The sequence below is a fragment of the Chelon labrosus genome (assembly GCF_963514085.1).
Source record: "Chelon labrosus genome assembly, chromosome: 15".
NCBI classification, from domain to species: domain Eukaryota; kingdom Metazoa; phylum Chordata; class Actinopteri; order Mugiliformes; family Mugilidae; genus Chelon; species Chelon labrosus.
The window spans coordinates 12,275,749-12,290,480 of record NC_140348.1 but is presented as its reverse complement, the minus strand read 5'-3'; the positions used below and the strand labels follow the sequence as shown (position 1 = coordinate 12,290,480).

The 14,732-nt window shown below is 41.9% G+C and overlaps 1 protein-coding gene across 1 annotated transcript in view; it reads left to right on the top strand.

Annotated features, from left to right (window-relative positions):
• Positions 1-345: 345 nt before the first annotated feature.
• The window catches only part of adam12b (ADAM metallopeptidase domain 12b), a gene marked incomplete at its 5' end in the record, with an annotated part of 44,204 nt that continues 29,817 nt past the window's right edge, over positions 346-14,732 (top strand). The window contains 9 exons of the mRNA XM_084561073.1: positions 346-403; positions 686-819; positions 3,102-3,178; positions 3,906-4,095; positions 5,797-5,862; positions 6,668-6,739; positions 7,621-7,790; positions 8,248-8,332; positions 11,000-11,148. Of these exons, the coding sequence (XP_084417199.1) occupies positions 346-403; positions 686-819; positions 3,102-3,178; positions 3,906-4,095; positions 5,797-5,862; positions 6,668-6,739; positions 7,621-7,790; positions 8,248-8,332; positions 11,000-11,148 (1,001 nt within the window). The remainder of the gene's footprint in view (positions 404-685; positions 820-3,101; positions 3,179-3,905; positions 4,096-5,796; positions 5,863-6,667; positions 6,740-7,620; positions 7,791-8,247; positions 8,333-10,999; positions 11,149-14,732) is intronic.

Sequence of the window (14,732 nt, the reverse complement as noted above, 5' to 3'; positions counted from 1 at the left end):
CACAACATCTTTGGATATGTGTGATTCCCTCTGCAATTTGCCAAACAATGCGTTCCAGTTTTTAAATCCTCTCAAGCCCCTCTTCTGCTTTTATGACACGGCATTTCTGTACTTGGCAGACAAACTTAAAGTGACTGTTTTGCACTCTATTCACCCTTTGGAATAAAACTGATGAAAACGTCCACGCCTTGTGTTGAGGTTTCCTGAAGTTAGAGTGTGAAATAATTGTCAGTTCTCCCCATTCCTCACTCAATCTCTGCCTCTCTCTTTCTAAGACACACACACACACACACACATCTTGAGATCATCCTGCCTGATGTCAGTGTGATTATGCAGCTGCAAAAGATGGGTGTTCCTATGGCTCCTTTGCCAATGCTCGGGGTGGGGCTCTATGTGTCCATCTGTTCATAGCCTGAGGAGGAAAACAAACGCACACACTGTTTAAAATATGTCCATGCGCACACACATACGCAGAGGAACGCGCAAAATAATTACCTCAGCGGGGATTCAACTCAGTCATGCTGAATGCCAGGGGATTCAAGGACACGCACAAATCACCTAATAAATTCTACAGAAAATCCAAGTCTCTCCCATTCTCAGAATGCTAAGCATTTCATCCGCATCATCCGACAAATCCTTACAAGCGACACTGAATCTAGGTGAAAAAGTCAACTCTTCTAATCAGTGCCCAAAAATCCAGAGTGTTCACCGTGTCTGTTTTGTTTTCGTTCTCTTCTTAGGGGTCTTTTTGCGAGCCATTACACCGAGACACATTACCAGGAGGATGGAAGCGCAGTTACCGGTGCTCACAACTTCACGGTACGGCGACACTCAAGTGCTTCTGACATTTATGGTCAAGCTGACGTGCGGTGGTGCTCCACGGCCACGTCGTAAAAGCGGACCCTTTAAAAAACGTTGTGGAAGACAGATGGCTTTGATTTTTTTCTTAGAGCTGATCAAATTTACAGACTAAAATATACACTGTGTCTTAGACATTAGTTAAAGATGAAATATAAGCTTGGCTTTAGAACGTGTTTTTTCTTTTTTTTCTAATTGATTCAGTGTGACCCAGTGTGTATTTGAATGCCTACGGCTGTTGCCAAGCAGGACATCTGTCCTATGGTCTACTTGATGATAAGCTGGTTGTTTTTCAGCCAACGTTGCCATCAGGATTTTTTATTTTTTATTTTTTTTATGGAATCCCCTTTTAGCAGCTGATGTATTCCTGAATGCTTATTTTACTCTGTGTGTGTGCTTGACGTGTAAAGCAAAGTGCTCTTTTGAAAATGACAAAAAAGATTCACTTTGAATTAGGGCCAATCACTGTGTCAACTCTAATGCTTGAAATCAGTTTATGTGGCTCATAAAAGAAAATCCAAGAAGAATTAATCCTTCTTTCGGTGATGTTTTTACTCCGCATGACATCAGCCATTGTGTAAGAGAGAAACATTTATCTGTCATTGCAGAAACCTGTGATTAGGGACTTTGAAAGGCTCTCTCTTTTTAACATAGTAACTTAACAGTCCTTTGCCCTTTTGTTGCTTAGTTGGATTGAATCCACATTGTTTAACTGAACAGCACTGAGGACAGTTTGACAGGTTGCTTGCAGCTTGGAGGAGCAACGTTTGGTAATTCAGCAGTGACTGACAAGTCAATTTCTTGCAAAGATATGCAAACAGTTTTCCTCACTCCCTCTGTCTCACCTTTAATTTTGCCTGGGAGGATGTCACACACGTTGCATCAGGCTATCAAACAGACATAAGGTATTGTCTTCGGTATGCTTCATGCAGCTGCACGCTTTCGGTACCTGCTGCTGCTGAACTCGGCAATCAGCCGTGTGTTAATCAGGGACATGCCCTGAAAATAAGCTCTGCCGTTCTATCAATTGTCTAAATCCAAAAGAATCGCATCAGAAAATGTAACGACTTTGCTGCTGTCGCTCTAGCACACAATACGACACCTATAAAATAAACATAAGCTGAATTGTACAATAAATCAAAATGTAAATGAACTCAATAACAAGAAGCAGCTCTGCAGTGGGTCAGTAATTCATGCAGCCAAACATTATTCAAACTACGTCTGTCTTTTGGTTTCAATATTTTGCTCAATTTAAACATCTTAATGCTTCAGATTTGAAATAAGCCATAATGTACCTACCTTAAATAGTGAAATAAGATGATGTAACCAAATTTATTCATACGTAAAGGGCAAAAATAGACATTAACGATGATGTATTCTGTCTGGTTTTTGTAGCTTCTGGAAATCTTCCAACGATTTTGCTTGGAAAGCATTTAGCTACTGTAAGCCACGGTGATAATAAACCGTCGCTGTCTGATGTTTTCTTTTGTAAAAGGTGAACTAATCTAGGTCAAGCATAGCCTAAGCACAAAGCCTTTGTTCTATTTTTATCCAAGGCCATAACCACCTGACTCACTAATTTCCTCTGAACTCAAACAGATTCCGTTTTGCAAAAGTCTCACCTCAACGTATTTCCTCCTGGAGTTCAATATTGTGGATGAGAAATGGTCAGCATGGAGGCTAAAGACAGCTGATTTAAGAGGAACAGAGTGCTGCTAGGCAGTAAATGGAGCTCTGTATTCCTTCATAACAAGAGTCATTTCCTCTTCTCTCCACATGCTCAGACGACAGTGTTTTCACTGTGTCTGAGGAGCCTTAAATGTCCTCTTTTCCCTCTTCTAGGCCACTCTGACAGAATAATGAACGATAAACAATTACCATATTACTTTTACCTCCTGTACGTGTCAGTTTTCCTTCAGCTGTGTTGGTCGCGTTACTTTCAAGCGGCCTGTTTGTACGGAGCGAGAGCAAGGAGAAAAGGCTGTTCTGCAGAGCATGCTAATTAAAATGAACATGAGTTGGGACAGGATCGGCGTAGTTCCAGTGTGTATTGTCCTCTTTTGCTCTTTTGAAGTCAGGTAAAAGCTACAGTACAGCTACAGGAAATGTGACAAGCTGCTTTTGTTGTTGTTGTTTTTTTAAAATATAATACATATTTAATCACGTTATCCAGTGGGAGACGCTTTCTTTTTATAAAGTGTTATCTGCAGTATATAAAAGCTTTTTCTCTTTTTCTCTTTTAGAATAACTGCTACTACCATGGGGAAGTGCAGGCTCATCCAAACTCTGATGTTACCCTCAGTGCCTGCTCGGGCCTTCGGTAAGAAACATGAGCATCATTTTGTATTCAACCAGCGTCCCATCGCTGCCCTTTAAGTGCTATTTGCCGCTGCAATGTTTATATTTACTTAAGTCACTCAGCACAGCAGCCCATCCCTCTTAAGCCCCTTAAGCGTGCTGTCAGTAAGTTGTTGTGTGACTCGCAGGAATTGGAGAAAATGTCACACCTCATTGTCTTTATTCACAGAGGGATCCAATAAATATCTGCTCTCATTTTGGCAGTAATTGGCATCTCGCCGTTGCTAATGACCGACTCACAATTTGAACTTTTTCAGAGATGTTAGCCTAGTCCTAAGACACACACTTTCATCTCCTGCTTAATTTAACAGCAAGGAAACATTTCTGGAAGTCGAAAATGTTTAGTTTGCTGTCGAGACCTTTTTATCAGCACAGTAAAAGCTAATGACACAGAACATTTATTAACAATTTGTGGCAAGTGTGCTTGATCCGAAGTGAGAGATGTGATCGTTTCAGTACATGTTTTGTGAAAATGAAAGGGCTTTTGTGCATAAAGTCATGAGGACTTTTAACCCCGGCATGTTTTTATAGTTTCATTTGGCTTCAGTGAAAAGCGGAAAGAAAAGGAGATACCTCACTTGTCACATATTCCATTAGAGAGGCCGGCGTTCAATCAAATTCTGCATTTCAGAGATCGTCCTGCTTTGAAGCTTCGTTTTTTTTTTCGACTTGTGCTGCTGTCCCTGCAGAGGCTTCATCGCGCTCGAGAACAAGACATTCATCATTGAGCCCGTGTCAGGCCACAGCACCGGGGCCCACTTCATCTACCGAGTGGAAGAGCTTAGCCTGACCCCAGGAGCCTGCGGCCACGGCTTCAACTTGTCCTCCGTTGCCCCCGAACACCACATCAAAAGCCCCTTTCAGTCCTTCCACACGAGGGTGAGATTAGCATCATGTTGTTTTTATCACAAAGCTTGTATCAGAGCCGGTGGATATCACAGTTCAAAGCTATACTGTCATCAATGTGAGTGTTTTTCTCATGTTCCCTTGTCAAAAGTTTCTAAAGGGTAACTGATTCAGCTGATGAAACATAGATTTTGCGTTTGACCAAAGATGAAAATATTGGCAAGCATACGAGTTTGGATAAGTTCCCTCAGGGTGCTGCCTTGGGCTTGACACATTTTATCTGTGTTCAGAGCCCAGAGTCAAGGGCCCATGCAGAAGGTTTGGCCGATGATTTGCATGGAGCAGGTGCGGCATCCATCTGCCCCTATTTCCAAGCATTAAAAACTCCATTCGAGTCGGGAAGTGAAACTCGCCGACATGCAGCACTTAATGACCCCTGAGTGATGCAGAAAGTCTGCTTTGGGTTTTTAGAAGAACGGGCAGTGGGGCAAAAGGTCAGGTTTTGTGTAATGCCCTGCTTTCACACTGTTACAGTTGCATAGAAACTTACTTTGCTCTCTCTGTTTCATATTTGTGTGGTAATTGTGCATTTACAGCTAAAAGATAATTAGCTAAGCATAAAATCTGGAAACCTAGCTCTGTCCAAATGATCACCTCTAGCTCACTAGACCCCGGGTGAAATATTGTTTGTTTAATGCATACAGAAAAGTGCATGTTTTTCAATGAAGTGTCATAAGATTTATTTCCATCCAGTGTTGCATTAATTTTTCACCAAGATCTTGTATTGATGATGGGAGAGGATAATCAATGGATTAAGGTCTGGACTCTGTGGTGGCCAATCCATGGTTGAAAATAATGTCTCATGCTCCCTGAACCACTCTTTCACAATTCGAGCCCCATGAATCCTGGCATTGTCATCTTGGAATATGCCCGTGCCATCAGGGACAAAAATATCCATTGATGGAATAACCTGGTCATTCAGTATATTCATGTAGTCAGCTGACCTCATTCTTTGGGCACATAATGTTGCTGAACCTAGACCTGACCAACTACAGCAACCCCAGATCATAGCACTGCCCCCACAGGCTTGTACAGTAGACACTAGACATGATGGGTGCATCACTTCATCTGCCTCTCTTCTTACCCTGATGCCCCCATTAAGAAATGAGAAGTTACTCATTGCATCTGTTGGGGTTAAATAACGTGTTGCCAACTGAAAGATAATCACCCATGCAGTAATTATCCAGTAGGAGGCTCATACCTATTTGCTTAGTTAAATCCAGGTGGCAGTGGCCAGGCAGTGTATCAAGTATTACTTAGAGAGCTTTAAAAGTTGTGACGGGTCATTTTTGCTTCCCTTGTACAGATCCAAGCCCTAATTTATCTGCAGATTGGAAGAGCCTTGTGTTACTGCTACTTATGCTAAACTAAGCGAACTGACTGCTATTTGCAGCTTCATATCTGACTGTGCAGACATAAAACTGGTTTTGGTCTTTTCTTCTAACTCTTGGCAAGAAAGTTTTCAAGTGTCTGTCTATAAAAGGTCAAACAATTTCTTTAACATTTTTTCCAGTTTGTAGGCTTAAAATTGTTCATTTAAGGCTTTTACTGTTTGCCCAGAAGACGCAATAAAAGCTTAAAAAAAAACTCAGGGTCTACAGAAATGGCCTTAGACGTCAGTCTTTTTCCTGCAATTCTCTATAATAACATGCTGCATCTGTGTTTTTATCTCAGCATAAAAGGCATACCCAGAAGACAACCAAATATGTTGAGCTGATCATCGTTGCAGACAACAGAGAGGTAATGCACCTTGCCTTTGCTTCCATTCACAAATTCTCAGTTTTTGACTACACATGGTAAACACAGCAGCCCTATATTGTATAAGCAAGAGAAAGCTGTGTAAGCTGTGCTAACATTAGAGTAAATCCCGCTGGAGCTGGAGAATGAGGTGCGCGTGCAACAAGCAGTGTGGTCTTATGGCAGCTGCTCTACTATTTTGATGGGAAGTTCTGTTTTCGATTCCCGAGCGGACGGGAAACAGGAAAAAGCCATGTGGATACAGAAGAGTCTCCCATAAGCACTGACGAGCTCATTGTGGGGGTTTTCTCCTGACAGCTTTCTGCCGCCGCCGCCGCTGCTGATCAGAAAGGAAAGAAAGGAAATGAAAAACAAGGGATTAAGTGTATTGTCAGGTTCAGATTTTAAGTCCGGCATCTACGCAGGTGGATGCGCAGTAGGGTTGAGATAGAAGGTTTGACTTTGCCGCAATTTGGATCCAAATCTTTGCAGGCTGCCGTGTCTGCCAATATACCTGCTCCCTGCCCCTTTGCCATCCGTCTCTCTCACACTAGGTGATTTTTCTATATCCAGATGGTCTCAGCGTGACAACCAGAAACACACACTGAAATACATATTGCCTGTGAATATTTTAAGCAACTCATTCATGCAAAATGCTGCTTCGCGTGTGCCGTGGTGTTTCACAGTTTTTAGTTCTGAAAATGACAGCCTCGTTTATGTCATCATGAAACACCCACTACTTGCGGGTGTAAATTCAATTTTATTTTTTATTTTTTTCTCCACTGATTACTTGCAATTTTGTTTTCAGTTTCAGAAGCAGGGGAAGGACTTGGAGAAGGTGAAGCAGAGACTGGCAGAGATCGCCAATTACGTGGACAAGGTAAAACATGGTCTCCCCTTTGCACAGGAGGGATAAATCACTTTTTTAAAATAGAAATATTGTTGGCAGCAGAGATTAATGGGATGACTGTGTGATATATTAATTTCCTACTAAAGCAGCTGATTTTAGTCTGCCTAAAACCTCAGCCGGACCTGCGGATCTTTAGCTCGCAGGCACAGTTGGCAGATGGATTTACGTTAAGGAAGCGCATATATATATATATATATATATATATATAACATGAAAGGAGGCCTTCTCTCTGATGCACACTGTCGATCATACGTGTCAAACATACGGCCCGGGGGCCAAAACCGGCCCGCCAGAGGGTCTAATCTGGCCCGTGGGATGAATTTGCGAATTGCAAAAATTACATTTAAGACATTAACTGCAATTTTTCCAATAAAAGTAATTGCTATTCCTAGGGTTCACACAGATTTAGTAAGATTTGTGGACATAACACAACACTGAGACCTAGAACTAAACAGAAATTGCATTTCTTTTTCTTAAGAAATGTCCAGTCATTAAATGTAAACATTTTCATAATGTTTTTTTTTGCACTAAAACAAAGGGAAACATTTGGAGTTGTCGTTATTTATAGGTAAATACGCTTTCGTGTTATTGGTCTGGCCCCCTTGACATTAAACTGGGCTGTATGTGGCCCCTGAACTAAAATGAGTTTGACACCCCTGCTGTAGATGATTCAGGCCTGTCATATTGCAAAATAATATAATTCAGTGAGTTGAGTAACCAAAGGTCTCATTCGTTTTGAACATTTGTGCTATCTAATGTAAATCTCCCAGCTTCCCTATCTCTAGTGTAAATCTCCTGGCCTTTCCTTCCTTACCAACACTCTGTGTGCTTATCAATATGCTTCCCTTCAGTTCTACAGGGCCCTGAACATTCGGGTGGCCCTGGTGGGTCTGGAAGTGTGGAGTGACGCTGATAAATGTCCCATCACCCAGGATCCCTTCACCACCCTGCACGAGTTCCTCGACTGGAGGAAAGTCAAACTGCTGCCCCAGAAACCTCACGACAATGCTCAGCTCATCAGGTGGACATTTAAACAAATTAAACATACTGTATATTCCTACTGGTACCCTGAAAAAGATCTTTAAAGGGCTCCAGTAGCAGCCGTTGACTACAAATTCGCTTCTCCTATACTCTGATAAGTGTTTACCATTTTCCATTGCGTAGTGTGAATTTTTACACAAATTATCCAGCTAGTCAAACATTGATTTCTATTCATTTTGCTGTTGCTTCTAACACCTTGGCGACAACTACCCTGGCTGTGTAATAATAAGCAACACTGAGATTACACCATTATATCAGGACAACTGTTTCATAAACTGTTTCTATTTAAGCATGGGAGGAAGTTCAGAACAGATTCAATAAGAGAAACACACTTTGTAAGCAAAAAGATAAAACATGCAGAGCTATTTCTATGATCATGTACATCCCAGCACTTTTCTCCTTTAAAACACGCATCCCTTACTTCCTTTCCTTCGCAGCGGGGTTTACTTCCAGGGCACCACCATCGGCATGGCACCCATAATGAGCATGTGCACAGCGGAGCAGTCTGGAGGCATTGTCATGGTGAGTGTAAAACCTTCCCACTTCTCCCGCAGCGGCCCCCCGCCCTCCTCTTCCTCTGTGCGGCCTGATTGTATCAGTGCGGACATTGTTCAGATTCAGCGATCTAACACAATCCAGACATTACACAAAAAAAAAAAAAGGTGTTTGCTGTTTGCTGGAAGGCCGCTTACGGACAGGTTTGGCAGGAAGTCAAGCTTTAAAACATAATGATATTTGTGCTGGCACTCCCTTAACATTACCACAAAACACCCGGACGGGGAAAACAATATGTAAAACTATACTCTCAGAAGGACCGTCCTGCAGACGCGCTGTTGCAGACGTGCAATCTCTCTTTCGTGTGCCAACTGTAATACCTCATTCAGACCTGTGACGCAATTAAACATACATTCACATTAAACTTCTCTCTGTGTAGGTCAACATGCGTCAGTGCTCCTCTAAGCCTGGACGGTGCAGGCCCCGTCTTGGCTCGCGTGGTGTTGCCATGGTTATAAGGCTCAATGATATTGATGTTTAAATGTCATTTAACAAGCAGGCCCAAAAGAGTGAGGAAGGGAACTGAAATTTCACGTTCATCTGTTAATTACTAGATGAAATACAGTGTGTGTCTCAAGCTGCATGTATCATGAATGAGTCCAGGGCAGGCAGAAAGCGTGTCGAGCACGTCCTAGTGTAGCATACACCATCACACAGTACGTCTGTTGTTTGAAAAGTGAAGTAGTGTCTGACTGTGGTCACAGCTTTTCAACAGAGCCACATTTCCATCTTCCTGAGATGTGATAAATAGTTTATTCCTGCTCTCCCTGAGCGCACGTTTGAATCCAAATGCATTTTTGTGCACACAACAGTGCGTCACCGCCACCACCACCATGCTGAATTACTACACAGAGTAAATTGGCTGCCTGTTATAGCACTTGACACCAGTGCCAAATCACAAAGTGGTTATCAGCCCAATGCCATTATGCCTCAGCCCAGATGTGAACCCCCCCATTAATAGATATGTTTTCTGCTGGCAGCTGGTATGACAGGGCTTCTCCAGATGTTTGTCTTCCCCATTACTTACATGCAGCAGATGGTCTGGACTGAGATTAAAGGGCCACATAAGTAGTTAAAGGGCAGCCTGGGGAGATGCACCATTTCTCAAACCATACTCTGCCATGTGTTCATCTGCTCCAAATCCTTTATTTGGCCCACATGTTTGTTCATTTGTACACTGCGATGCTATTCATTATTTATTTGTGAATGTTTTTTTCATGTGGTACAGTATGCAGAGTTACGGCTGGAAATGATATGAGGAAGACTTTTGACCAGCACAACCAGCTCTCACCATTCAAAAATGGTGGCTTATAGCTGCTTCAAAGTAATGATTGTGGCTTTCAAGGGTTTTCTTCATTTCTGCTGATGTTGCAGTTTTTTTTTCGGCGAGGAACCGCACAGCTATGAATTACACACGCACACACATACAGTACAGTGCAGACACACATTTCACTGATAAACATGACAGCAGCGAAAGAAAGTTTTCCCATCCGTCCTTTTTAAAGGCGGGGTGCCGCTCCCCAGGATGCTGCTCTTTAATCAGAGCAGGAAGTGGTTCCACTTCTCCTCAACTTTGACTTATGACCTTGCCTTGAAAGGAGACGTGTGATTTTCTCATGTACATGGCAGAGAACCACAGTGAGATATACAGTAGTGTGTGGGCGGCCTTTTTCTCAGGGCTTGCCGGATTTCAAATGCTGAATCGTCCACATTATAGAGAGTATTTCTGGCTTGGGTCGGTATGTAGATTTGATTTGTCTTAAGGCTAGAACAGTGGCATCTGGAAAACATGCATTAGACACAGGCATTTGTGCATGAATTTTGACTATAGCGTTATGTGTTGCATTTAGCTTCCTTAAGCCCATGCTTACATATTTCACTATTTTCTGAAAGGTTCACATGTTCTTCAGACAACACTCTGAGACAGACCTAACCCATTCACACATGACATCAGTGTCAGTCTAGTGCTCTATTATGTGTTCTGTATTTCCCAAAATGTCAAAATATGACAACTGTGTTCCAGTATTTTGGGAACACAGTGGGGAAAATGTGTATAAAACATAATTTGCAGCCTTTAATTACAATTTGCATAGAAAAGGTTTTGTATTTCCCATTTCCACTGACTTCATTTCTCAGTTTCCCTCCAAAAATCATCTTGTCTGTTTGTGTCTCTTTTTCCTAACCTGTCTGTCTATAATACTGGTTGAAACAGAAAGTTCACTGCTCCTCATTCAAGGGCGCTTGTCTTGCTCATCAGTGCACTACCAGGTCATACAGCGGTAGGCTCGTGCACCTTCCTGACAGCGGGTATGATTGGGTCTGCAGAGGCAGATGAATTCACCCCTCCACGAGGAGAATGAGTAATAGAAGAAGGATGGGGGGGGGGGGGGGGGGGGGTTGGATAGATAGATAGATAGATAGATAGATAGACGACTTTATTGATCCCTTTGGGAGGTTGTGCCATGTGCCATAGTGACCGCTTCAAAATGGTCTTCTTTGAAATTTCTCGTCTTTATTTTCCCCCTTTTTTGTGAGCAACTTTGAACTTTTTTTCCTCTTATCTCGCTAATGCATAATCGAACAGGTAGGACTGAACATAATAAACGTGTCTGGTGCCCTTTCTGTCTATCGTAGGATCACTCTGAGAACCCGCTGGGTGCAGCCGTGACTCTAGCTCATGAGCTGGGACACAATTTTGGCATGAACCACGACACCCCAGAGCGCGGCTGTGGCTGCAGGATGACTGCTGATCGTGGAGGCTGCATCATGACCCCCTCCACAGGGTGAGACTCCGGTGATCTTTTCTCAAGATGCATGATTACTTATGAAACTCAGTGTTTGTTCTGCTGGACTGATTGACTGTACTGTAATTCGATCGGGGGTCATATTCCAGTAAAATTTTACAACAAAGCTGAGAAAACTGGGTGCAGCTGGGTGAGCCTCAGCTCAGACAGAAAGACTTCTCTCTGTTGGTGGTGCAATGATCATCTGCACATGATGCTTCATTGTTTTTGTGTTGATGCGAGAGAGAGAGAGAGAGAGAGAGAGAGAGAGAGAGAGAGAGAGAGAGAGAGAGAGAGAGAGAGAGAGAGAGAGAGAGAGAGAGAGAGAGAGAGAGAGAGAGAGAGAGAGAGAGAGAGAGAGAGAGAGAGAGAGAGAGAGAGAGAGGGCTCAAACACACACACACACGTACACACACACACTGACAAACGCATAGACTTTGGCCTGAGACTACAGCAGCTGCTCCCGCATTCTACTCGTGTCGCCTGAGTCGCTGAGATAACGGAGCTGCTGCAAGTGATGGACTCTGTGACTGTTAGTAAACAGCAAGCAGATAAGGCCAACCCAGAGCGCAGTACCAGATTTCACCCTTGGTCTGGTGCCAGTCTGGTTTGTCTGATGGCGAATCCCGCGAGCCACGGAGATATGTGGCCAGTGTGAAATCCACAACACAGTCACTGTTACTATTCAAATACTTTTTATTGGGTTTTCAAACTCCTAATAAATTTCACACAGACCCATAGATACTGACATCGGCCTCAGCCTACATATGTCCCGTACATTAATCATATCATCGGGGGGTTGAATCATAATGATGCACACATGATAGATTCGATTTGCGGGACAATAGCAGGAAACATTGCCACATCTTGTAAATGTGCTGCTAGAGCGTCAAATCAGATTCAGACAAGCTTTGAAACACTTTTTTACACAGAGCAGGCCGATAGAGTGAATGCAGTATAAGAAAAAACAGTATAAAAGGAAGAGGAAATAATGATGCAGCTATAATAGAAAGGAAAATGTTGATTAGGTGGATAAATAGATGAGAACAGGCTTAATGTAGAGACGTGTAAAAGCACAAACAGTGGTTTGCAGTACAACGGTCGGGATTACATTAACGACAATGTGCTAAGATTAGAGAAGCATCACATTTCAGGGCAGAAACATTAGAATGTGTGAAAAGTCCTCGTGGATGTGTGATGTTGCTGGCAACAGTCCTGGCTATTGTCACTAAACACTGACACTAAAACCAGCTCAAAGCTGCTTTCAGTTATTCTCATAAATCAACAGAGACTTAGTTGGAAAAAAAGAAGAAAAACTACACGCAGACATCATTCCAAAAAAGCGTCAAAATCTGCAGACACACACAAATAATATAACTTTCTTCGTACCAGATTTGTTCCAGAAAACTTGAATGACCTTTTACCATACAAATTGTAAAAACGGAGCGGGGCTGTCAAAAACTGTGCTTGTTTGTGCAGCCGCCGGCAACACTGAGCTCATCCTGCTGTTCTCCTTCTACAACATTTATTAGAGCAAAAATAAATAAATAAATAAATGGAGGAAAAAAAATACAATGCACACAGAGAAACGTTGGATTTGTGGAGGTGTAGGTTTTGAACATGAACACAGCAAACTGACATGGGGACTTTGCTTCCGCTTGTCAGGCAGATAGTATAAAGAAATGACCATCTCATCTAATGGGTTGCAATAAATCACAATGTTATTGAATTCTTTATTTCAGATTGTTTCAGTGATTATAGACACATTAATATTAACAGAGATGTTCGGCGACCTTTTAGTCTGAAACTCACTCCTTTGTTCGCCAAGTAAAGCATGATAAATCCATACACACATGGTACACTGACATTTTGCCTGCCAGTGTTATTTATTATTAATATTCAAATTGTTCATTGACTATTGTTCATGCAGTCTGTGAGCCTGTGCTTGTTCTTAGCGAAGATGATGATTGATTTTCTGTGCTGTCCATACGTACACCTACATTAATCCCATGCGGTGTAATTGCAATTATTGTCATTGATCGCGTGTTAGGAAGTCTGTCGATTCGCAGGAGAAATCCTTAAAGCTTCCCTCATCGGTGTTATTGTATTCAGTTAATAGAATGACACTTTATTTTGAATCTGTATGCTAAGTTAGCTCTTGCAGCTCCATGTTTTTACATGAGAGTGGTATTGATTTCCTTTAGCAGTTGGTCAAAAATATAGAGTGAAAATGCCCACCCATAGTGGCAAAGCTGCAAGGGCAAGGTCTATGCACACTGAACAGTAAAATGTAATTAAAGTAAGGTGAATATGCATAAGGAAATCTAGATTTGATTTTAAAAGAACAAAATAATATTGAAGACAAAAACAACCTAAATTTGAGTAAAACCGATGGAACAGGAGAATGAAACTGACGGATCCATTCAGCTCTACTATGTGTTTTAGTGTCCTTCAGCTCGTTGCTTTGGTTTTGTTGTGGCCTGCAGCTTTACATCAGCCGTGTTTTCACAGATGCAGAATAGAATTTTTTTTGAAGAAATTAAAGAAATTGGTGAAGTGGAGCATTCAGCAGCTATAGAGTCATATTTTCCACAGGTGCAAGTGGAGACCAAACACAAAGCTTTAAAGGGGAACTACTGTTTTTTACAACGTGGACCTTATTTCTGGCGTCGTTTACTCACCCATATAACTTTTGTGTAATTTGTAGTCGTTCGGGAGATATTTAGATCTGCGTATATCCATGTAGTGGGAGTGACTGGGGCACCAAAACGCAGCCTCTAAATAGCGCATCTGCCACGAAACTTGTTCATTTCACCAATATTTTGTTATCGTACACTAGTTGAGTCCAGAGTTACCAGTTATCATCATCTGTAGGTGAATCTACAGACCCCGGCAGATAATGCGTTATTTAGAAGCTGCATTTCGGTGCCCCAGTCACTCCCACTATATGGATATACACAGATCTAAATATCTCCCGAACAACTACAAGTTACACAAAAGTTATATGGGTGAGTAAACGATTGTATTTTATGCCAGAAATAAGGTCCAGGTTGTAAAAAAACAGTAGTTCCCCTTAAAGTAAAATAAATGTTGGAATTGTCAGTCGGTCAAAGTCTTTAAATAAGTAAATGTTTTCCTGAGTCTGCCGGATTTGGGACTATTTGAGATGAGTAATGTTGCGTTTACTGCTTATTGCTCTGCTTCCAAAAACATTTAATAGTGCTTTAAACTTATAATTGTAACAACTAATAATGCTGTTACAAGGACTTAACTTTGTTTTGAATTTGACATTAATGGTGAACTGTGTTGTCTAGACAGTGTTTTTGTCTCGATAATGTCAGTTTTGCAGCACAAGTCTCAAAGCCACGGTGCTCATAGTCTAAAGTTTGTCATGGGAAACCTTTTGTTCCTTAGACAGATTCGAAAATGAAAATTTTCAACCTACCCTAGTTCAAGCTTGACTTAGTCGGCAATCTCCCAAATTATATTTCCTCAACTATCAGCCTGAATTCACAGTTTCCTGTTGACAAAAACCAATAATTTCACAAACCAATCTAGAACTCATTTCCCCCATCACAGATCTG